The 23,294-nt window shown below is 39.3% G+C and overlaps 1 protein-coding gene across 2 annotated transcripts in view; it reads right to left on the minus strand.

Moving 5' to 3' along the window:
- Positions 1 to 695: 695 nt before the first annotated feature.
- ENPP2 (ectonucleotide pyrophosphatase/phosphodiesterase 2) overlaps positions 696 to 23,294 on the minus strand; it is an 82,078-nt gene continuing 59,479 nt past the window's right edge. Inside the window, exons 19-26 of one of the 2 annotated variants that reach the window (XM_021671266.2) lie at positions 22,902 to 22,953; positions 15,968 to 16,042; positions 14,572 to 14,708; positions 13,125 to 13,260; positions 12,072 to 12,149; positions 8,402 to 8,534; positions 6,125 to 6,281; positions 696 to 1,301 (exon numbers count right to left, since the gene is read on the minus strand). In XM_021671266.2, the coding sequence (XP_021526941.2) occupies positions 1,131 to 1,301; positions 6,125 to 6,281; positions 8,402 to 8,534; positions 12,072 to 12,149; positions 13,125 to 13,260; positions 14,572 to 14,708; positions 15,968 to 16,042; positions 22,902 to 22,953 (939 nt within the window). In that variant the 3' untranslated portion in view covers positions 696 to 1,130. The remainder of the gene's footprint in view (positions 1,302 to 6,124; positions 6,282 to 8,401; positions 8,535 to 12,071; positions 12,150 to 13,124; positions 13,261 to 14,571; positions 14,709 to 15,967; positions 16,043 to 22,901; positions 22,954 to 23,294) is intronic. The other variant, XM_064384548.1, reaches the window with a different exon arrangement.

The raw sequence follows: 23,294 nt of genomic DNA on the forward strand, positions 1-23,294 counted from the left end.
TACAGGAGCAAGCCATTGCACCTGGCCTGTTTTCTTTTTTTAAGGGAGATTAACTACTGTTAGAGATATGACACTATTCTGAGTCTTTCTCTATGACATAATCAGAAGGACAAATTTTGAATGACTTCCTCACTCCATGCATCATTAGTATTTAAAGCCATAACTATGTCCATCTAAAATCATCCCACATATTACTATTCAGACCTTTCTGTCGTATTGTGTTGTTACTAATACTTTTCACTTGGCATTTATTATTCTCTACCTGGATTGGCTAATTACGTGTTTATATCTATATCTCACCTCACTATCTTATTTCTCTTTATATCTTTCAGGGTTCTTGGGTCAATACCTTGCACAGAATATATGTTCAATGCAATTTAAATTGACTCTAATACTTATGGTTTCAAACCAACTTGGTCAAAACTTCAAAATATTTTTCCAAACTTCAAAATAATTTTAAAAGAGATACATTGAGAGACTGTACTCAGAAGTCCTTCTAATTTATCTTTCCCTCTTCCCTTCTCATTTCCTATAGATATGTACCTAAACCATCTCCTCCAGGCCACTGTGATTAAATGTCATATATCAACTAGGAAAAAGGCCTAGTATAAGAAATGTATTTCTTACAGGTATGCATACACCTGAAACAAACCCTCTAATTTATGAGTGAAATAAAAGCCAAATAAAACCAGAAAAAAACTGAATGTCTGATTTATTATGTTTAAGATTGGTTTATAAGGCTTAAATATATCTGTCATAGTTAACAGTTAACAGCAAATAAAGGCAACTTTACAAAATCAGTGTTTCCATATAGTACAGGACTAAATGTGGCAACTGTGCATTGGAAAATTAATATTTCCTCAATGCAAATATTAAATCTGCAGCACCATTTAGAAGCTTCCACTAAAAACTCGAGCTGCAGTATCTATTACAAGCTCTACTCAGAACACAAGGCTACCTAAATCAAGCATTAGAGAAAAACAGTGGAGTCATTCAGGCATAATATGTCAGATTTGGTACAGGATTAAAATACTAACATTTTTAATGTCCTGGTTTCAAATTAATAAATACAAAAACAATATAAAAATATACAACCAGTTGATAAGACTGTACTGCAGATGCTCAGAAAGTTAAATCTCGCTCTCATATGTATGCAGGTATGTCTTGAGTGTCAGAATTTCTGGGTAGCTGCGGCTAGTCTTTCGGAAGAAGTCCAGACTGGTAAGATGTTCAATGTCACGCACCCGAGCTGTGTGCATCTTCATGAGTTCTTCTACCCATTTCGACTCATCCTCTGAGTTCTGCAATGGAAATAGAATAAAATCAGAATCAGAATTTTCCAGAGGAGTTTCTCCAAATAGTTTACTCCAAGTCCACAAATGACCTCTGTGCACTCTTGCACACAGAGCCAATGCATGTTGATCCTTCCTGGTGTCCCTGCCACTCTACCGCATTCCTATTGGTAATGTGCCACAAATACCTGCCCTTGGCCGTAAACATTTTCAACAGCAATTAACTGTACCAAATAAACGAGACACGTGGTGTCAGAGGGCATTTGACTCAATGGGTTCTCAGAACATAAATCAAAATTAGGAAAACCAAAGGCCCTAGGGAATTCAGTAATTTGTTTCTTTTCCAAGCTGTCAAATTGCAATATTGAGCACAGAGTACAAGTAATTTGGAATACGCTTCTGCTTCCCAAGGAAAGTGAAGAACTTAAGCCTAATGCACAAAATTGTGTGTGTGCATTCCTAGTTTTTCAAAAGAAACTGCTACATCAACTACATCATCTACTCGTATGCATGAATTGCTATTTGAAATGAGGTCAACTCGAAGCTGCTCAGTGGATACAACTGGCACTTTGCAGCCCAAGAGGCCAGAGCTGGAAATGAGGCTCTACTATTTCTTGGCTATGAAACCTTGGTCGAGCTACTTGACTTCTTGAGGCCTCAGTTTCTTCCTTGGTTCACAAGGATAATAATGCTTACTTCTGCAGCTCCCTGGGAGGTAGAAAGGAGAAGAAGGAAGCGGGGGGCGGCGGGGGGGGAAGGTAAAGTAAGGAAACACGGAAGAAAGGAAGTGAATCTCTGTCTGTCTTAGCTGCTTGCCGAAAACTGCCCCATTGACACGAGTTCCAGATGAAAGATATTCAAATGTCCTACATCAAACAACTTATTTCATGTCTAACCTGAAACCAAAAGGTAATTCCAGCGAAGCAGTTCTTTGCATCTCAAAAATAGCTCCTTTCATTTTTGTGAGAAATTGAGGGAAAGAGTGAAATCTGCGAGCCCTGTGAACATGGAACGGTGTCTACTTTTGTTAGTAGACATAGAGCAGGAGGGCCTTTGCAAGTAATTCCGTTCACAAACGCCCGTGGAATTGCAATGGCTTCCCAGAGTCCTTCTACTGGTTGCAGGGTGGCTGCATGTCCCAGGGCTGAGAATATTCAGACATGCCCTCATCCAACTCTTTGCCACTAGTGGTCTCAATGAACTATCCACCAAAGCCCAAGAACCTGCAATGGGCTTTCTCGGAAAGCTCCAACCCACAGACCTGGACAGGGAACTGCAGCAGATTATGCCAGGGCTAAATATGTTCCAGAAGGGTGTTGGTTCAGGAAACTGATTCCCGGCCATCCCAGGAAAAATGAAAAAAGGGGAAGAAATTGCTTTGCAGGGTGGGGAAGTAAGGATTTTAACCTTCATGTCCCACCCTCCTAACCCAACCTAACCAAGATCTCTGCGATTCACAGGAAAGGAAAGACCTAAATATAACTCTACCCACAATGGTACTGACCAATCCTCAGTGTGACCCTATAATTAACGAAGTAGGAGGTCTCCAGATGGGTCAGGACCCCCTCAGACTAAGCAGGGCAAGTATGAGCATGTATTTTGAGAGAATTTTCATATTCAGCTCATTTGTTTGATTTTTCAATGGTCAGTCAGTCCAATTTTTTGCAGTCATTTGTAAATGGAGTCATTCGAATGTGTGGACAGGGGTGAAAAGATTTTTCCTAATTTAAATAATGGCTAGCTGGGATTATAAGGATTCTGAAAAAACATCTGTCTTTTGCTATTTCTTTCCTTGGGAAGTGATTTGCCAATTTCATTGAGAGGCAGTCTCTTCTGGTCCTCACGCCCTGAAATCTATCAACATTAGGAAATACTGGCTATGTTGCACATGAAGAAAATATCCTCTGCCTTGATGTTAGCTGGCAGTCCACAGAAGTATTTGCTGATGAAGACTGTTCTGCAAGATGCAAAACTAACAGAATTCAAATAAAAGTTCATGTGCAGCAAGGTAGGAAGGACAGGAAAGACGTTAAAAATAAACCACTTAGAATATTAATGCAAACAAAAGAAAAAACCCATGAGCTTGCTTGTCTTCCTCATTATGGGTATTTATTCTTCACCTGTCTTTTCTCCCTTTCTCCCCAGGTTTGTGAATTCAAGCCCCAGCAGTTTTAAGGTAAAATTCACAGCAAGGACAGATGTCTATGTGAACAGGTGAGCCTTCAACGAGAGGCATGCTGGCCATGAACTCTACAAGAAACATCTCCAAACTGTGCAGAGTCAGGAACCAGTAGAGAGAGGAAAACCTGTGAGGATTTCAGAGGATTTCATTTTTCAGATATAAAATTTAGATCAATTACAGAACATCCTTTGCACAGAGTTTAGAGCAGTATTATAAAAACTCCCCATCACCAATTCCTCTAATGACAGAACTTGAACATGTATTCCTCAGGAATCTAAGTATACCTTAAATGGCCTACTATGTACATAAAATTTATTTGTAGTCTTTTCTTTATCTTAGAACTGTATGGCAATTTTTAATTTTACCCCATAATACAACTGCTTAATATTCTGCAAGAATTCCACCTCCCACAAGTTTGTAATAAAACTGAAGCTCAGAGAATGTATACCATGTTATATGGAGGCATTACATCCCCCGGTACTCTTGTGGTTATAAACAACCAAAACTGAGAAGGTCAAGCCAATAAGCTGATAACAGCTTGTCTCTCAATGGCAGTTTCCACATTTCTCTACACCCGTTCCATCATTTATAAAACCCTACTGATCCTTCAAGTATAATATTGTTGTCTTCCATCCTTCTCTTTAAATCTCCAAGGCCACAGTCCCAGTTCAAGTTCTCTTGCCTCACTCCTGTGAATCTTGCCAAAGCCCTTCAAGCACCACGTTCAGCCTCCTCCATTTCAAACTTATTTTCCTAAAGCAAAGCCTAAAATGTTGCTCTTCCAACTAAACATTTTCCTTGGGTACCTAATGCCTGAAAAGTAAGAAAAAATTCCTAAAGTTCCAAGGTTAGACTAAGGAAATCTGATAAACTGGAAAGAGGATGGACTCTTGGAGTCAGAGGCCTTAAATCTGAACCTCTGCTCTTCTACTGACTAACCAAGGTAACCGCACAACACACTTTTCCCTTATTAGCTACAGGTTTCTCAACAGCTACCAAAGGCAGGGGAGAGATCATATATATACATATTTGCCTCGCACTGTGATTATATGATTAGAAATAATATATGTAGAGGACCTGCACAGAGACTGGATCACAACAGGTACTCAATACATGATAACAACCACGACTACTGCTGCTACTATTATGACTACAATTGTTACTACTGCTACTCTATTTTTCTAAAAATTTGATTCCAATCAACTTTTAAAATCTTTTCTCCCACTACTGGCTCTCATTTACAATATTCAGGCAAAACTTAATTCACTTTCTGGGATATATTTAAAATTTCTAATTTTCTTCTACATTCATAGCCTCAATCTTCACCCATAACTAAAGTAATGGATCAAAAACTATCTTGCCCATGAAGCTGATCATCTCTGTTGAAGCTATTCTTATGGCTCCCTGCCTTTCAGTATTGCCATTTCCATAGCTGTTTTATTTGTTAACCCGCTCTTAAGGCTGCCTAGGAATAGTGACTATGTCTAATATACTATTGTTTCTCCTAGAGTACCTTATACACTTAGGAATTTGAGTAGTACTTGTTGACTAAAGGTTATCTTCTGTATATTACATCTCTACTCCTTCTATTATGTGAAACAAAAGCATAGACTATTACTTCTAAAATCAACCTTTGAGCACAGACTTAACCACATTAAAAGGACCTGAAGATTTTTTGATTTGTCCCTGAGTGCCAAGTTAGTACAGGGCCAGCAGCATATAGCATGGCTCCTATCTTTCTCCCTAGTGTTTTCATGATGTCATCTTGTATCCCAGCTGTCTCCCCGGAGGAAGAGTGAATCAGGAGTCATCTGTCATATCTGAGAAAAGTGACTGTTACACCACCATCATAACTAGTAGCAAACCTGATTAGTAAGGTATAGATTTCTCTCTTGCTCGCTCTTGCTGTGTGTGTGTGTGCATTAAAAAGTTTTTTTATGGGCTGGGCACAGTGGCTCATGCCTGTAATACCAGCACTTTGGGAAGCCAAGGTGGGTGGATCACCTGAGGTCAGAAGTTCAAGACCAGCCTGGCCAACATGGTGAAACCCCATCTCTACTAAAATTCCAAAAATTAGCTGGGCACGGTGGTGCCTGCCTGTAATACCAGCCACTTGGGAGGCTGAGGCAGGAGAATTACTTGAACCCAGGAGGTGGATGTTGCAGTGAGTCAAGATCGCACCACTGCACTCCAGTCTGGGCAACAGAGCAAAATTCCATCTCAAAAAAAAAAAAAGCTTTTAATATGGAAATTTTCAAACATCCAGAAAAGTAAAGAGAATAATATAAACTTCCATGACCTCTTACCAAGTTTCAACAATTATCAACATTTTGCTACTTTCCACTTTCTTTTTATAAAATTTTGTCATTCTCCACTTTCGTTCGCGAAATGAAAAACATTTGGATACTTAGTTCTCAGAATTGCACACGTCTATAGAATTATGTTAAATGCACACACATTGAAAAATAAAAAACCAATAGAAAACAAAATTCCTATGTGCTAAGCAAAGTTCTGTTTGGTTCCTTTCTTTTTTCTGTTTAGGGCTAATGCTTTATAGTAAGTGTGTTCCAGTTCCATAATGGAAATATAAATTAAGAAACAAAGGTGAACTACGGAAGCAAATCCTAAAGGACTCCCTCTGTAAACTCACATTGCAGCTCTCATCGTTGTCAGGCCGGTGAGGCAAGATGAAGGAGGACACAGAGAGAGGGCCATCACACTTGTCGGCAGGCTGAGTGAAGTCCAGACAGCTGGTGATGATGCTGTAGTAGTGAGTTGGAACAGGAATGGAACTGCCTTCCACGTACCTGAAACAGGAAGGTAAAACTAAGTCACAGTAGATGAGTTGATGTTGAAGCTTCCTTTTTTTTTTTTTTTTTTGAGACGGAGTTTCGCTCTTGTTACCCAGGCTGGAGTGCAATGGCGCGATCTCGGCTCACCGCAACCTCCGCCTCCTGGGTTCAGGCAATTCTCCTGCCTCAGCCTCCTGAGTAGCTGGGATTACAGGCACGCGCCACCATGCCCAGCTTATTTTTTGTATTTTTAGTAGAGACGGGGTTTCACCATGTTGACCAGGATGGTCTCGATCTCGGCCTCGTGATCCACCCGCCTCGGCCTCCCAAAGTGCTGGGATTACAGGCGTGAGCCACCGCGCCCGGCCCGGAAGCTTCCTTTTTTAAATGGTGACCAATGAATATTGCCTAAGTCACCAAAATTAATGCCCATTCAGTTGAATCATTTTTCACTTCTAAGTACTAGCCCACTTCTATGTCTTTGAAGATAATGTTTTCTTTGCCTGGAATCCTCTCACTCCTCAACCTGGCAGAGTGAGAAAGATATTCCAGGCAAAGAAAATGGATCGATCTAAGAATTGGAGACAGGTAGTGGTGCATAGATCAATGCAGTAGAAATGAAAGGCTAAAGGAGTCAATAAAAGCCAAATTATGGTGGGTTCTGAATGCTAGGAGGTGGATTGGGCCGTTATTACTTAGGTAGAAATGATCCATTGAAGGTTTTTGTGCTGAGTGTCATTCATTATTAGATCCACGTTTCAGGAAGATAACTTTCCTAGAGTTGTATAAAATGGACAAGAGGCAAGAGACATTAGAGCTAGGAGAATAATGACCCTTTCAAGCTACAATGAGATGTAGAACTTAATACAAAGAACTCATTTACCAAAGGAAGTACTAAGTGTGCTAGTGATGGACCTAGAGATATAAAAATATTTTCCAGTAGAGAGAAGTACAGAAATTCATCATTCCTTGCCTGGTTTTCTATTATCTTAATTTTATTTGTTTCCCAAATATCAATATTATGATTGAACTACTAACTTAATTTTGGCTGATAATAGTGATCAGCAATAAAACAAATGTGCAATTTAGACAAAATTTCTCTTCCAAATGACTGGAAAAGAAGGTACTTTCTATCTTATTATTCATCTGTATTTATAAAATCGCAATTTATTCTATAATTATCTCTAAATCACAACTAAACCCTCTCTTATATGCTGGGCTGCTCTCTGATTGTTTCATGCTTGTATAAAATTAAATAACAACATTCTGAATTTGCCAACAAATTCAGAATGTTGTTATTTAATTTTATACAACCAAAATACATCCCAATCACCAGAAATCTTGCCTTCTCCACTAGACTGTGGGTCCCTTATGAGCATAGAGAATAGCTTTTATATGCCCAACAGCATCAAAGAGACAGAGATAACCAGATTCAATCCAAGTCCATATGCAGTTTCCTATTGAGATGTACTGACTCAGGAAATCTAAGTGATTACATAAGTCCCTCCCAAACAATGAAGATAAGTGGGAATGATCATCTTCCCATTGAAGAGTTGTTGAAGATATGACAAAAAAATTAAATCTTTTGATACATTTTCTTTCATAGAATGTAAAAGTGCATTTATTTACCACAAAACCCAAAATTCCATTTCAATCACCAATGCCCATTTAATCAAAAGAATTGAAAAATTTGGGCTGGGCATAGTGATTCACATCTGTAATCCCAGCACTTTGGGAGGCCGAAGCAGGTAGATCACTTGAGATCAGGAGTTCAAGACCAGCCTGACCAACATGGTGAAATCCCATCTCTACTAAAAATATAAAAATTAGCTGGGCATAGTGATGGGTGCCTGTAATCCCAGTTACTTGGGAGGCTGGGCAGGAGAATCACTTGAACCCAGGAGATGGAGGTTGCAGTGAGCCAAGATCACACCACTGCACCCCAGCCTGGGTAACAGAGCAAGACTCCATCTCAAAAAAAAAAAAAAAAAGAATTGAAAAATTCAAAACCAGATTCAAAGAGGAAAAGATTAAAGGGGTATCATCTCTTCTCCAGTATATGAATATTTGAAAAACCCCTTGAGTGAGAACTTGGGACTTAAGAATCACACACTGAGTAGAAATGAAAGGCTTACTGTTTGATTTTGTCCTCTGTGTCACGTAAGCCATCGTAGTCATAGTCAAAGATTGGCCCACTTATCACGTTAACTCCATTTCTTTCTGAAGCATATTTCTTCACCAATACCCTTTGGAAATAATTCCAGACCCCTGTGCAAAGACGAAAATCAATTCTTCATGAAGAAAACTCCTTAATCTGGCCAAATTCTCTCTAGGATGCATGCTACAAGCCAAACGTCACAAGCCAAGAGACGAGAGAGTTGTCGTGATTCATGAGATGAATCCATTCTATGGCATCACCAGTGTGTGTGTGTGTCATTTACAAACCAGCAAAGGCAACAATGTAGAGCTACGAGACGGATGGTAGGGGGTTTAACCCAGTCCAGTAAGTCAGGAAAGGATTCCCAGATGAAGAGGTTCCCAAGCTGAGGTCCAAAGCATGAATAAGTAGGTGGTATTTCTCAGGCAGAACATGCTAGGCAGAGGGAACAGAATGTGCAAAAGAGGAAGCATGGCGTTTCAGAGTAATGAAAATAAGGGTTTACTCTATCTTCTCATCCTTCATGATGTCATCAACATGCTAGTTCCTGTTTAAGCTTTATCCTTGACCTTTCCCAGAGCTACAGACATAGTATCAAACCACCTACCTCCTGATGCACTGGAATACCTAATATTCATGTCAAGCAAAACATTATCCAAACAGAAGTCTTAATGTTCCTTCCTAAACCTACCCGAACCCTCGCCTTCTCCATCATAATCAATAGCTCTGGCACTCACCCAGATGTTCAGGCCAAAAGCCTCAGAGTTGTCCTTGTTTTCTCTCCTTGCAACAGACACATGTGAACCACTTCTGTCAGTGCTGTCACCAAAGTACACCCCAATCATCCCAAATCTGACCACCTCTCACCTTTTCACTGCTTTTATCCTGGTCTAACTCACCATCCTCTCTGAAGTGAACTATCACAGCACAAAAGACTACTCCCTGGGCTCCCTGTGAAATGCTTACTTCCCTTGAACCCTGTAGCCCACTCCCCCATATAGAAACCTGACGGATCCTTTTAGACCATAAGTCAGGTCATCTCTCTCTCTTGCATACACAGACACAGACACACACAGACACACACACACACACACACACACACACACACACACACACACACACACCCCACCCATTTCCAATACTCCCGATTATTTTTCATTGTAATTAGAATGAAAGCCAACTCCCTACCATAGTCTCTGCCTACCTCTGTGACTTTACTTCCTCCCCCTTTCCCTAGCAGGCGCAAGGCTTTCTTCCTGTCCCCTAACCTTGCCAAACTTATTTCAGGCTAAGCTTTTGCCCTTGTTCTTTTCTTTGCCTGAAAAACTCATTCCCTCATCTGTGCATGTTGAGTTTCTCCTCTATAATTCATTACTCACTTTCACTGTCATCCCCTGCAGAGAACTGCTTGTCCCCTCTGCCACTAACTTACATAATGGCCAACCAGAGGGGCAGAAAGGAAATAGAGAAAAACAAGAGAATAACAGAAGAAGACAGGATAGGCAAGCCGTGGGTTGGTTCTGAAACACTAGATCCAATTCGCCATGCTGTCTTCAACAAGGAGGTCATGAGGTTCTAGCTGTTAGCCCCTCCTCTCCCCTTATTAAAAAGCACCTGGCCGTCCTTCTCATAGCGCTTCAATTGCTCTTCGTGCCTCCTGAAACTCTGAATGGCAGAGCAGCCCACAAGAGCCAAAATACCTTAGATAATTATTTGCAGTCGAGAAAGAAGCCAAATGGTAAGAAAGGAGCTCCAATGTTAACTTAAACATTAAGAAAAAATGGAGAAGGAGAGAAGGAAAGAAATAACAATGAGAACAGTCAAAAGGCCAGGCCCGCAGAAATGTGGCATGTAAGAAACCGCCCCCCTCGTGGAGAACAGCAAGCTCTCTGTGAAAGGCCTTCTCCACACCAGCCTCAGGGTGGTACCGTGTGCTGCCTTGATTACCATTTGGTCAAAAAACACACCAATAAAGAATAAAGAAATCCAGGAAACCCCGATTTACCGAAATTAAATGAAGCTGCATTCTATGTAATATTGTGATAAATGTTAACTATGTGAGTTTCTGACACGTTTTCTCAGTTGGGTCTGAGAACAAACCAAGAAACCTTTTAAAAGCATACTTTAATTTTTCACTCATAAGCAATAAATTCTATCTTTGAATAAACCTTTATTTACCAACTAGGACATCAAATAAACATACTTGTCTCTAAACCGTGTGGCCCTTTTCACCAGTATTAAGCTGCAGAGGCCTGCCACTGTAGTCGACGCTCCACAATCGCCCATTCCTATTTTGAGACTCCCTTTCAGCCCTGACAGTCCTGTAACACAGCCTAAACCTCCTCCAGCAAGTTGAAGCACATAGAGGTGCTTCCATTTCCTACCTTTCCCATAACAATGTAAGGTCTGTCCACTTCAAACGTACTGAAAAATGGTAAAAGCTACTTCATAATGCTGACTCTTTGAACACACGGCTAGATAAAAGGATGGATGGAGACACAAATGAACAGTTAAAGAAACAAAAAATGAATTGCTTTGGCCATTGGATAATTAAGTCAGAAATCCATACAGACCTTAGAGGTCATGCAATCAAACCTCTTAATTTTACAAATGAGAAGTTTAATGACATTTCTATGATCATACAGCCTATGGTCACACTCCAGGGACTTGGTTTTTTGGGCCCAAGCTCATTGTGCCTATACAATTCTTTACTTCACTAGCATCCACAAATATGTATGTTGGGTACAAAGAAATTACACATGTTTAAAGAAATCAAAATAATAATTGGTATAGCACTAAAACCATCTGAAATAAAAATTCTCTGATGACTCAGAAAACACTTTTGGCTCTTACTGGGTTTCAGGGTCAACATTCAGAATATGTCATCGCCCCAAGAGGAAGAGGTGCCACTGGCTTTTACTGTAATGCTGAACAAATAAATATAGATGCTGTTAAATAGCAAGTGTTCTTCAAAATACAGTGAAGACCCTTTTTAACCATTAAAACAATAAGCATTGAAATAAAAATAACAACCAGATTACAAGAAAAACACAAACTTGGGTTAGTTCAGTTTCTACCATGTATGACCTGTGGTCATTTTTTGTTATATCAATTTTTTTTTTTTTTTTTTTGAGACAGAGTCTCGCTCTTGTTACCCAGGCTGGAGTGCAATGGCGCGATCTCGGCTCACCGCAACCTCCGACTCCTGGGTTCAGGCAATTCTCCTGCCTCAGCCTCCTGAGTAGCTGGGATTACAGGCACGCGCCACCGTGCCCAGCTAATTTTTTTGTATTAGTAGAGACGGGGTTTCACAATGTTGACCAGGATGGTCTCGATCTCTTGACCTCGTGATCCACCCGCCTCGGCCTCCCAAAGTGCTGGGATTACAGGCTTGAGCCACCGCGCCCGGCCGTTATATCAATTTTTTAATTATAAACAAGGGATAAACTACCAGCCAACCTCCCTCACAGATTCAAATTTTGGATCAACAGTCAGAAGTTTACATGAAAGGTCCTCAAAAATTATAAAGGCTAAACACATGAAAAGTATTCTTATTAAAATTAACATAGAGGTAGAAAAGGTAAGGGGTAAATTTAGAAATGTTTATTTTCATAAATAACAGTGTATCAGGTAAATAGTGGACTTACGTTTGAAAGCAGGATACATTGGAACCATATTGGTTACAAGGAATGCATCATATTTAGCCTCTGGTGAAGAGCTCAGATCTAAACATTAGGAAAACAAATAGTATATATTGCTTACCAAAACCTACATCAGTTAAAAAAAAAAAAAGGAATTTTCTTACATGGTCCAAACAACATGAAGTAAATGAATCTATTCCTACTCCTAACTGCTTTATACAACACCTCCTCACTCCCTCCCACTCAATCTCTTCTTCACTCAATAGCTCTCTCCCAAAAGCCATTTACAGTGTTTTTTCTTACGATCCACTTCTTGAGCCTACCAATGTTATGTAAAAAAATTCTTTGATTTCATTAGTGCCATTTAGACTTAAAAAAAAGTCATAAAGGTAATGAGAGATGGTTCAAGGGCTTCAGATTTTTTTTTTTTTTTTTGAGATGGAATCTTGCTCTGTCACCCAGGCTGAAGTGCAGTGGCCTGATCACAGCTCACTGTAGCCTCAATCTCCCAGATTGAAGGGATCCTCCCACCTCAGCCTCCCGATTATTAGGGACTGTGGCGTGTGCCACCATGCTCAGCTAATTTTTAAATTTTTCTATAGAGACAAGGTCTTGCTATGTTGTCCAGGCTTATCTCAAACTCCTGGACTCAAGCAACCCTCCCATCTTGGCCTCTCAAAGTGCTGGGATTACTTTGGGATTACAGTGGTGGCTCATACCTGACCTCAGGTAATCTTAAGAAATCAAGAAATCCCCTCTATAGTTTACATAAAGGACTAGTGTCTTAACGATTCACTGTTTCCTTTTCAGATTGTCATTTAATGATGTAAGGGGGACACAGAAGATTCCCTTGCACATTAGAATTCCCCTGGAGAACTGGATTTTTTGAAAGCTAGTCACTTTTTGGCTGATTTTGGAAGGATCCCATAAAAGTTCATTTCTATCATCTTTTGAGTACCCTCTCTTGCAGAAAACCCAAGCCACTGAAATTCTAAATACCAAGAATGCACAGCATAACATCCCTCTAGAGGCATGAGATATTCATACTCTGTAACTTACAAGGAGGAAAGAGGAATCCATAGGACATCTGCTTATCATTTTTGTAGGCCAAACAGTTCTGACTGAAACTTGGAGAAACACGGACATCAGGCCGGACACAACTGGTCAGATGCTCAGGAATAGCAGAGACCTCAGCCTGCATGAGAGTCAGAGGCACTCAGCAATGCCGTGGCTCTGTTATGAACAGCTGAAATCAAACCCCCTCTGGCTTCTCCTATAGCTTGTGTTCTGATAGCCTGACTCCTTTTTTTTTTTAATCTTTGATAGTCTGACTTCTTTTTAAAAGCCCTTAGTTTTAAGTACAGTAAGCCACAAATTTTCAAACTTCTTTTAATCAACAGAGCTATCTTTATCAAAGTCTTAAGTAAAACAATATAGAAAGCAGAACATAAAGTAGAAATCCTACTGTTGAAATAATAAATAGGATCTCATGGAAGATAATTTATAAAATAACACTCTTAGAAATAATATAGATGTACCTCCTCTAAATTGACTATTTATCTGTATGCATGTATGTGTGTGTGTATGTATACAGAATATACAAGAACATAATATGTGCACACACTACAGATTAGCAATAAATTGTATTTGGGGCAGTAGAAGTGTTCTCTTCCTTTGTGTTAAAAAATTTAAAACATGCCTCAACTGCCAAATAACATTTTTTAATTCCTGATATATATATCTATCTCATCTTCATCAAAACTGAAACCTCAACATAAAACTTTTATTAAAAAACCAGGGCCAGGTGTAGGGCTCATGCCTGTAATCTCAGCACTTTGGGAGGCCGAGACAGGTAGATCACCTGAAGTCAGGAGTTCAAGACCAGCCTGACCAACATGGTGAAACACTGTCTCTACTAAAAATACAAAAATTGGCCAGGTATGGTGGTGCATGCCTGTAATTCCAGCTACTTGGGAGGCTGAGACAAGAGAATCACTTCATCCCAGGAAGCGGAGGTTACAGAGAGCTGAGATCACGCCACTGCACTCCAGCCTGGGAGACAGAGCAAGACCCAGTCTCAAAAAGAAAATAAAAAACCAGATGCTGATAGTGGGGGAGGTTGGAGGGCGGATGCATATGTGGAAGCTCTGCACTTTCCACTCAATCTTTCTGGGAAATAAAATTTGCTCTTAAAAAATAAGGTCTATTAAAATAAACAAACAAACCTTGGCAGTTTCTGTAACTATTGGGCAATGACTTAAGCGGAGTGAAAGAAAATGAAAGAATTAGCAATCTCCCTTCAATGTTTAACATATTTCCATTGAATTACCAGAATATTAAATAAAGACTTATTCAAAATATCTTACAATAAATCCAACATAGGATTTCTTTCATTAAGAAAAAATAAAATATTTTCTAAGACAAAATTCTGTGAAGCAAGGAATCACTGTATCAACGTGAGGATTGTAATAAAATAAAGAATATAAAATCCAGTTTTCTCAATGACCTGTTTGGAAACAGTATACGATGTCCAGAGTGGCATTAGGAATATTTCACTATAACCACTTTCAAAGTCAGTGTGATATAAAATATCATATCTCGTCCGAAAGAGCACTGCAGGTCGCCCATAGAGGAGGTGTCTCTCTAAGAAAGAAAGAAAAAAACCGTTAGATGCGTATTAGATTTTACATCAAACGTTAAAGAAATATTGGAAGAGTCAAGTTACCTAAAATATGCTAGCTAACTTATTAATATCGCACTTTCTCCTTAATTTAATCACATTAGTTTTTCTAACACTTTTCCGGTTAATCTGATCACCTAAGCAGGGGTCAAGCCTTACAGTTATCAAAACCATAATGTAAATGCTGTTTTTATGTAATGCTTTTTTTAGTTGTAAAGAATTTACAATTTGTATATAAATGAAACATTATATAACTTTGAAATGATTCAGCTGAATGGAAAGCCAATAGGATTGGATTTTTGTAGAATTAATTATTTTGACCCCTGAAGAGGCTTATCAGGTTCACCAATGACTTAATTAAGAAGAAGGCACACTTTGATCATTATATGCAAACTGCAACTCAAATATGCATTCCTTCAGCATAAAAAGTGAGGAGTAATGAGCAGTTAAAGTAAGCAGCTTTGTCATATGGACGAAAACTGTTTAGGTAAGAACTTAAAGGAACATGTATAGATTTTTAAAAGTGGGCATTCAAGACGGTCTTCTAAATACAGAAGAGGGAAGTTCATCAGTTACCAAAGAACTCAATTAACACCCCCAGTGCAGATTCAGACCTCCAAAGGAAAGCTCTCTTCTTAGGAAAAAAAAGGTCTGAAATGTTACTCTGAGGAAGAAGAGATGGGACTTCAGTATGCAAATCTTTATTCCACACTCTGCAATAAATATCTGAAGCTTGATCTGCCCACTTTGGATAGGCTAAAGTCAAAACTTCCATAGATTCTTGGAAATTTGGGGCCCTACAGACCAAAATATTTAGAGGTTTAGGCAATTGACAATTCCTTGCATGATAAATAAATAAATAAACAAAAATTCTTATACTATTTTTTTCTACTAGAGAAAACCAGTTCTGAAAAACACTTACTAAATTATGTATACATGTTGCTTTAATTAAAGTCTTACCATTCTAAACTGCTGATTTGAGACAAAGCAGCCCACACTATTACAACACAAGCCTGTTCGGGTAGTTTGGCTGCTCCAGCATTGCAGTAAATGTAGAAGCCTTAGTTAAGCTGCCAAATTTGGGAACCCCCCCTAAGGATTAGAACATAATCTGACAATATTAAATAAATAAAATATAATAAATAAAATGTCAGCAAATCATAACAGTAGTATTTGGGAGCAGTTAAACAACCCAGACTTTCCTTCAAAACTCAAACCAAACCTTTTCTAGGTTCAAAATTTCCATTAATGTTTTCCTTGTTTTCATTTTTGCTGTCTCTGAATTTCCTGGTTTCAGCTGGAAGCAGAAGTACCAAAATTCTTTGAGAAGCTATTCTCTTTTTATCATTCAAGTTTTCATGGTTACTACACATAGTCCTCTAAACTCAAATTCAAGCTTGGCTGTAAACTCAAATTCAAGCCTGGCATCTAATCGATTCCTTTAGGGGGACAACAAAATAGCAGCCATGTTCGGATATACAATATCCCTCCCTAGAGCAACCAGCAAACAAGAGTCTCATACAATCTATAGTCTCCACTAACTCTAGGTTTTCCTCTAAATCCTCCTCATTTCTAGGAATTCAGTGTAACACTCTATTCCAGAAAGGCTAATGTATTTGCAACACTCTGTTCATAATCGTTAGCAACATTACGCTAATCATATATGTTATTTCCATTCTCTCTACCAGAAATAACGTCTCTAGTCTTGCCCACATCTGTCGCCTATCTCCTTCCAAATCTATTCATTATTCTTTATCATCAAACACTAAGCACCCTGGTTGTGCCAGACCTTGGGCTGTAGAATGGAGGTACTGGGCAAAGATGATTAAGATAGAGCTCTTACCCTCAATGAGCTCACGAGTCAATGGGAGACACAAACATGGCACAAACAACAGATGCCATGTGGTCTGTCCGTATCAAAGATAGCTACAGAGTGTGATGGGAATGCAGAGGATGACAAATGCTGGACATAGGGTGGAGGTGGCACCAGTAAAGTCCTTTACGGAACATATGAAGTTAAACCAGACTGGCCCCATGTCCCATTTTATGCCTGTTGCCCTGGTATAATTGTTAATAGTGTCCCTTCTTACCCTCAAAAGTGCATGACAAATATTCATCCCTCATGGAAGAGACATGAAGAGGAAAGTGTGAGGTGAGGGGTCCAAGAGGGGGCAGAGATGTCTTAAGATTCATTTTCTCCTCCAAGCACAGTGGGTCATGCCTGTAATCATACCACTTTGGGAGGCCAAGGCAGGCAGATCGCCTCAGGTCAGGAGTTCAAGACCAGCCAGCCAACATGGTGAAACCCCGTCTCTACTGAAAATACAAAAATTAGCCAGGCATGGTAGCGCACACCTGTAATCCCAGCTACTTGGGTGCCTGAGACAGGAGAATCACTTGAACCTGGGAGGTAGAGGCTGCAGTTAGCCAAGATCTTGCCACTGCACTCCAGTCTGAGTGACAGAGCAAGACTCCATCTCAAAAAAAAAAAAGAAAAGAAAGATTCATTTTCTCCCGAAAAGTTTCTTCAATAAAGCTTTTCCATCTCTATTCACTCTACTGCTCTACATATATAGACTCAACTTGCTTCAGAAATTTGGGTTCCATAGCTTCCAAGTTATTGTCATAACTGCAGGTTTTGGCACACAGCTATAATAAAAATATCACTATCTGACTGCCCTTTTCTCAATTGTTACCGAGCAAAAATAGCATAATAAGGGGAAAAAAATACAGTGGTTTTTACAGCCTCTAAAAATCTAACCAAGGTCCCCAATGACCCAAAAAATCTACTTGGGTCTTCCTGGAGCTTAACAGTTTCATCTAAGAAAGAAAGGAAATAATCTCTTCAGTAAGAAACATACATTTTAAGGTCCAGAATAAAAATTTAGATTTTATTTTTTCAGTTTATCAAAGTATCAAAGAATCACAGGTTCCGAGTCATAGCTTGACTCTGCTAGTCTTTACGGCATCTTGGGGGAGCCACTCATGTGTTTTTGTTGAGCAAAAACTTAAGCCACAAAATGTAGTTGAATCGTGTTCTCTGCACACATTGAGATCTTTATCTGGAGACCAGCAACCCTGGAGACTAGCCTGCAAGCCTCTGCTTTTGCAATGTTTCCAGGATTTCGCAAAGTGGATCTAGTATAACCTGGTCTTCCCAGCCTGGGAATTCCTGTCACGGAATTCCAGACAGAGCCTTCATTCCACACCCCAGTTCTCTGTTTACAATAGTGTCTCCAGCAGTTTTGGTACATGCCAAGCTTCTCCTCCAGATACCACATTTGGCAAAATACTGTGAGGCCAATCTTTTTAAGTGGTGTGGACTTCGCCAGCGCTCATTCTTTTTGTCTTCCAAATTCGGGTCACAGAGACTGGCGTTTGTGTCCTGTTCCCTCCTCAGCTTCCTGATTCATGTTCCCACAGATGAGCAGGCTGACTTGAGAGCCACATGAAAATCTCTCCTCGTTTTTTTTTTTTTTTTTTTAAAACATTCACTCCCACAATAATATGCTCTTATATCTTACCACAAAGTCTCTACCCAAGATCTTTCCTTTTCCTGCAGACTTTCTCCTTTTTTGTCTTACAAGTGCTTATTATCATTTGCTGCCATTTCCACCTCCTCTGAGATTTGATTCAAGGCCTCTCTTTAGTGCCCTGTCCTTTCTTACCCCAACCCTGAAAACATTATGCTATAATTTATCAACTGGATAAATCCTACAACAGAACAATAACTTTACAAGGACAGGAACTTCATCTGTTTTACTCACCACTGTTTCCTCCATCTCCAACAATGCCAATCATATTCTATCTACCTGGCAAACACTTGTTGATAACTTAATTTTATATATATATATATATATGTGTGTGTGTGTGTGTGTGTGTGTGTGTGTGTGTGTATATATATATATTAAATCTTGGCTTTCTACATATGACCTATCTACTGTTACCCTGAAAGGTACACTGGGCAGATCAGTAATATCATCTCCAACTTACTGATGAAGGAACTGGAGGTTTATGATTTGTACATAATAATTTAGCTGCCTAGCAGCACTAGAATCCTAGGCCTCCATCCCCCTGGGCCATTATTCTTCTCCTTGACCTTTTGGGTGGTCTCCAGTTGGGTGTTGGCTGCTGGGTTATCTTACGGAGGGCAAATGGAAATGAAGATCCAACTACTCCCAGGCATGAGTCCTGCCTGAGTAATGCCTACTGAGAAGCTAATGAGGACAGTAGTTTATATCAAAGCATCCAGTATTTCAGAAACAACTTCCAAACATTGATATACAAATTTTTTTGTCATTGAGCAAAAAGTCTCTCTACTCAGGTCACAAAATGTACATGAAAAACAGAATTTCCTTTTGACATATTCCTTTTGTTCCCACTCTTATGATAAGAAGCATTTGCAGATGAAAGCACATGGGCTTCAGTGTCATATAAAACTGAGTTCAAATCTAATCTCAGCTCTTTATAGTTCTGGTACTCTGTAATTCCCAAAGCTTTATATCTCCCTGGAATGTTGCACTGTTTTCAGGCAAAATATGTAAAGTGCCTTGTCTAGTCTTGACCCAAAGTAGCTGTAGCTGTAGCAGTTGCAGCTGTACTGTTTAGTAAAGGGTATGTGCTCTACCCCAATACTGGCAAAGAATATTACTAGGTAAAGGTTGGTAAACTTCCATCTACCATCAAATTCATCTTGAATTCTACTATCAACAATTACTTTGTATTGATTTCTTCCAAGTATTCCCCAAAACACAGATACACACACAGACACAAACATTCAGAAGCAGGAGTGAGTGTATCTCCTTTCTCTAGAACAACTGATACCTCCAAAGACATAACACAAATGAGAAACATTCCAGAATTGACAAGAGCTAAAGATGATGTTCCCTCTGTAGCCATATTCAAGACTCTGCTTTAAAGTTAACAAGAATTACTAGTGTTTAAGTACTTTTTCTATTTTTTCTCTCCTTCTTTTTTTTTTTTTTGAGACGGAGTTTCGCTCTTGTTGCCCAAGCTGGAGTACAATGGTGCAATCTTGGCTAACTGCAAACTCCACCTCCTGGGTTCAAGTGATTCTCCTGCCTCAGTCTCCCTAGTAGCTTGAATTACAGGTGGATGCTATGAAGCCCAGCTCATTTTTGTATTTTTAGTAGAGATGGGGTTTCACCATGTTGGTCAGGCTGGTTTCGAACCCCTGACCTCAGGTGATCTGCCTGCCTCGGCCTCCCAAAGTGCTGGAATTACAGGCATGAGCCACCACACCAGGCCGTGTTTAAATCATTTTTCTATCCAAACTAACTTCTCATTGTGTATGATAAGGAGCCAACCGCACATTGGTGTTAAAATTATTTCTAATTCCTTTTTCACAAAGATGATGGTGAGTGCTAACCTAAGAAAATGTGAAACATTTTTATAGCAATACAAACAGAGAAAAGACTAAGGTGAAAATAAATGGTGCAATTATTCTTGCAGTGAAAATTATAGTTGACTATAGTGCCAAAATTGCTTACTACAAGAGATTTTTAAAAATTTTCTTTTCATTCATTCATTCATCCGTCGACTCAATGCCACAAGGAAATGAGTTTTCATTGCATGAAAAGTCTGCCAAGACATTAGGTATATGAGATCCAGAAATAACACCAGGCATGCAATTAAGATCTGGAGTCTACCACATATCTAGAAATATTAAATTTAGTTAGCAGTTAAGATCGTCATTTTTGAGGATTATATTTGTCTTACTTTTTATTTTAGTAAAGGATTTTATTCCATAATAGTTTAAATATTTACAGCAAAATATTGCCCAAGATTAACTTAATACACCTCTTGTTTATCACAGATATCCCTGCAGTGGTTTCACTACTGGTACATTCAGCTTTGACTCATGTATTTTGTACGGATGTATGAGTGATTTTACAGCATATCACACTGAAACAGCCACATATGTATGTTACAAGTGACGTGTGTATAGCACATAACGTATTCTGAAAAATATCAACTACTTATATCTGTGTTTTAAAAAACTAATAATAAAAAGAGTACAACTTTACATCTGTATAGAAGTTTAGGTCTACAAACTACTTTAAAAGCCTTGATACGGTTATTGTTTATACTGAATTGCGGGACTGGTTTTGTCATATGTCCTCATATGACAAAACAAATTAAATGCAGGAATGTTTTTCTCAGACGGAAATGCTTTAGTACCATGAACAGTCAGACTTTGAATCAGCGAAAACATGGGAGTCTAATAGAAGGTACCATAATTCATTTCATTAGTGACTTTTAGAAGAGAAGCATCTGGGTAGTATTTCTCGGCCTTGGCGACTAAGTATCTGAAAAAAATTTGAATCATGAGACTCCCCATCTTTTGACTCTGGCAATGTTCTAGTTGTTCTCATTATAATGACACTGTCGTCCACTAGATGTTAGGTGTCGAACATTGCAAATCACTTGCAGAGGTTGTAAAGGATTTGTGTGCCTTCCACCGACAATGGCCTATCTTCAAAAATACATAGGTTCATTCAGTTCTATGCCAGAGTCTGTGTGGTCTGTGATCAAAGGGAGAAGTGGGATGGTGGAGATACAGAAAAGGAAGGAGGAGGCAGATGAAGATCTTTAAAAGAGGAAAAATAAGTCAAGTAAATCAAATCTTCTACTGGTTTCCTCAGCTCTACTTAATCAGATTGGAAAGCGCACGTATGACAAGCAGAACCATATGTAAGCTAATAACTCAAGTGATGCTCTCAGGAGAATTTGACCACGTTCATCTTTGTTGCATGACTGAGGCTGCTATGCTTGAATTCTATCTGTGTTTTAAATACACTTTTAGTCATTTCCTGGCTGTTTCAACATGCTATCCCATCTACTTGAGTAACATGTATAGGAGGCTTTCCTTCCCCTTCTGTTTTCCTTCAATTTTGCAAAACTGCAAAATCAGAAAAAAAGAGCTTGCATGGTAGATCGTGTTATTGTTCCTAATTATTTACTGCCTCCACCCATTGCCATATGACTTGCAGGATGGAGTCCCTGTGGAAAAAATAGACTTCCCTACACCATGGGTATCATATGCTCAGCTTAGGCTAGCAAACTATGAATGGAGCGACAAATGCTTTATAAAAGCAGAAGCAGGCCGGGCATAGTGGCTCACACCTGTAATCCCAGCACTTTGGGAGGCTGAGGTGGGCAGATCACAAGGTCAGGAGATAGAGACCATCCTGGCTAACACGGTGAAACCCTGTCTGTACTAAAAATACAAAAAATTAGCTGGGCATGGTGGCACGTGCTTGTAATCCCAGCTACTCAGGAGGCTGAGGCAGGAGAATCACTTGAACCCAGAAGGTGGAGGTTGCAGTGAGCTGCGATCCAGCGACAGAGTGAGATTCTGTCTAAAAAAAAAGCAGAAGCGTTGAGACCCAGTGCACAGTTCTGCCACTCTTTTCCCTCTGCCAAGAGCAGGGTACGTCTCTGATGGAGGCTACTCCTTCAGCCTGGATTCCAGAATAAAGAATACACATGGGGCAAAGCTGTCCTTGGCCTATAGCCAGCATACTAAAATGGAAGCAAGAAAGGCATCTTAGTACAAATCACTGAGATTTTTTTTTCCTTTGGTCATATCACAAGCTTGCAAAAGTTCACCAATACGTGCTCGTTATCATTGCACATAAAATAAGAGTTAGGGCTCGAGATGATCCTTCACGTGAGGGGGAGTTCTGATTTGATTCCTTCTGTGTATCTCTCCCTATCACAATATATACACTGACTCTTGAGGTAGATAGCTTCGATATAGGCACCAGCTGCTATTATTCATCACTGTGACTACCATTCCCTTTATAGGAGTGCCCCATAGTGCCTTAACTTATGACCCATCAGATACAAAATGGACTGCGTATTTTTCAGAGGGCTTAAAGGCTCTTGGGGGGTGGGGGAAGCTATTGGAATTTTTCTATTACACAGCTGGCATCTCGTGTGCATGCAATAAACCAATACCCTTTGCCAGATAGGTATGAAAGTCACCAATTTTATGCAATACCAATATTTTTTTGCAATACCAATTTTAATTTTAAAAAATATCATGCTTACACTATAATGTACATAAGATGCCTCTTCGATTTTTGAAAACTAGAAAAACCTTATCTGATTATTTTCCATCAACCCCTTACCTTCTGTAGACCCTTTCGTATGAAGCCGTTTGTTGAGTTCATCCAACTTGTTCTTCATGTGTGAAAACCAGTAAAGGAAAAAAGAAAGTAAATCAGAAATATTGTTTCTTTTCTATGCCCTTCTGTCTACTTAGAGCCCTGTTAAATTCAAAGGAGAATGCTAAATTCCATTCATATCATATACTCATTTGAGGAATTGCCATTTTCTCTGAAATTCACATTCTAGGCTCCACTTCTGTCAGTTTTACGTTCGTAAACACCTTCTTCAATCTGTTTCCTTTCCTTAAAACTGTGGATAATCATGGTACCAATTTCCCATGTTAGTACTGATGACTATTTGGGTATATATATGTAAGCTAATTAGGACAGTGCCTAAATGTTTCAGATTAATCT

This window comes from Aotus nancymaae, unplaced genomic scaffold (genome assembly GCF_030222135.1).
Source record: "Aotus nancymaae isolate 86718 unplaced genomic scaffold, 86718_ANA_hifiasm-v0.15.2.pri h1tg000036l, whole genome shotgun sequence".
NCBI classification, from domain to species: domain Eukaryota; kingdom Metazoa; phylum Chordata; class Mammalia; order Primates; family Aotidae; genus Aotus; species Aotus nancymaae.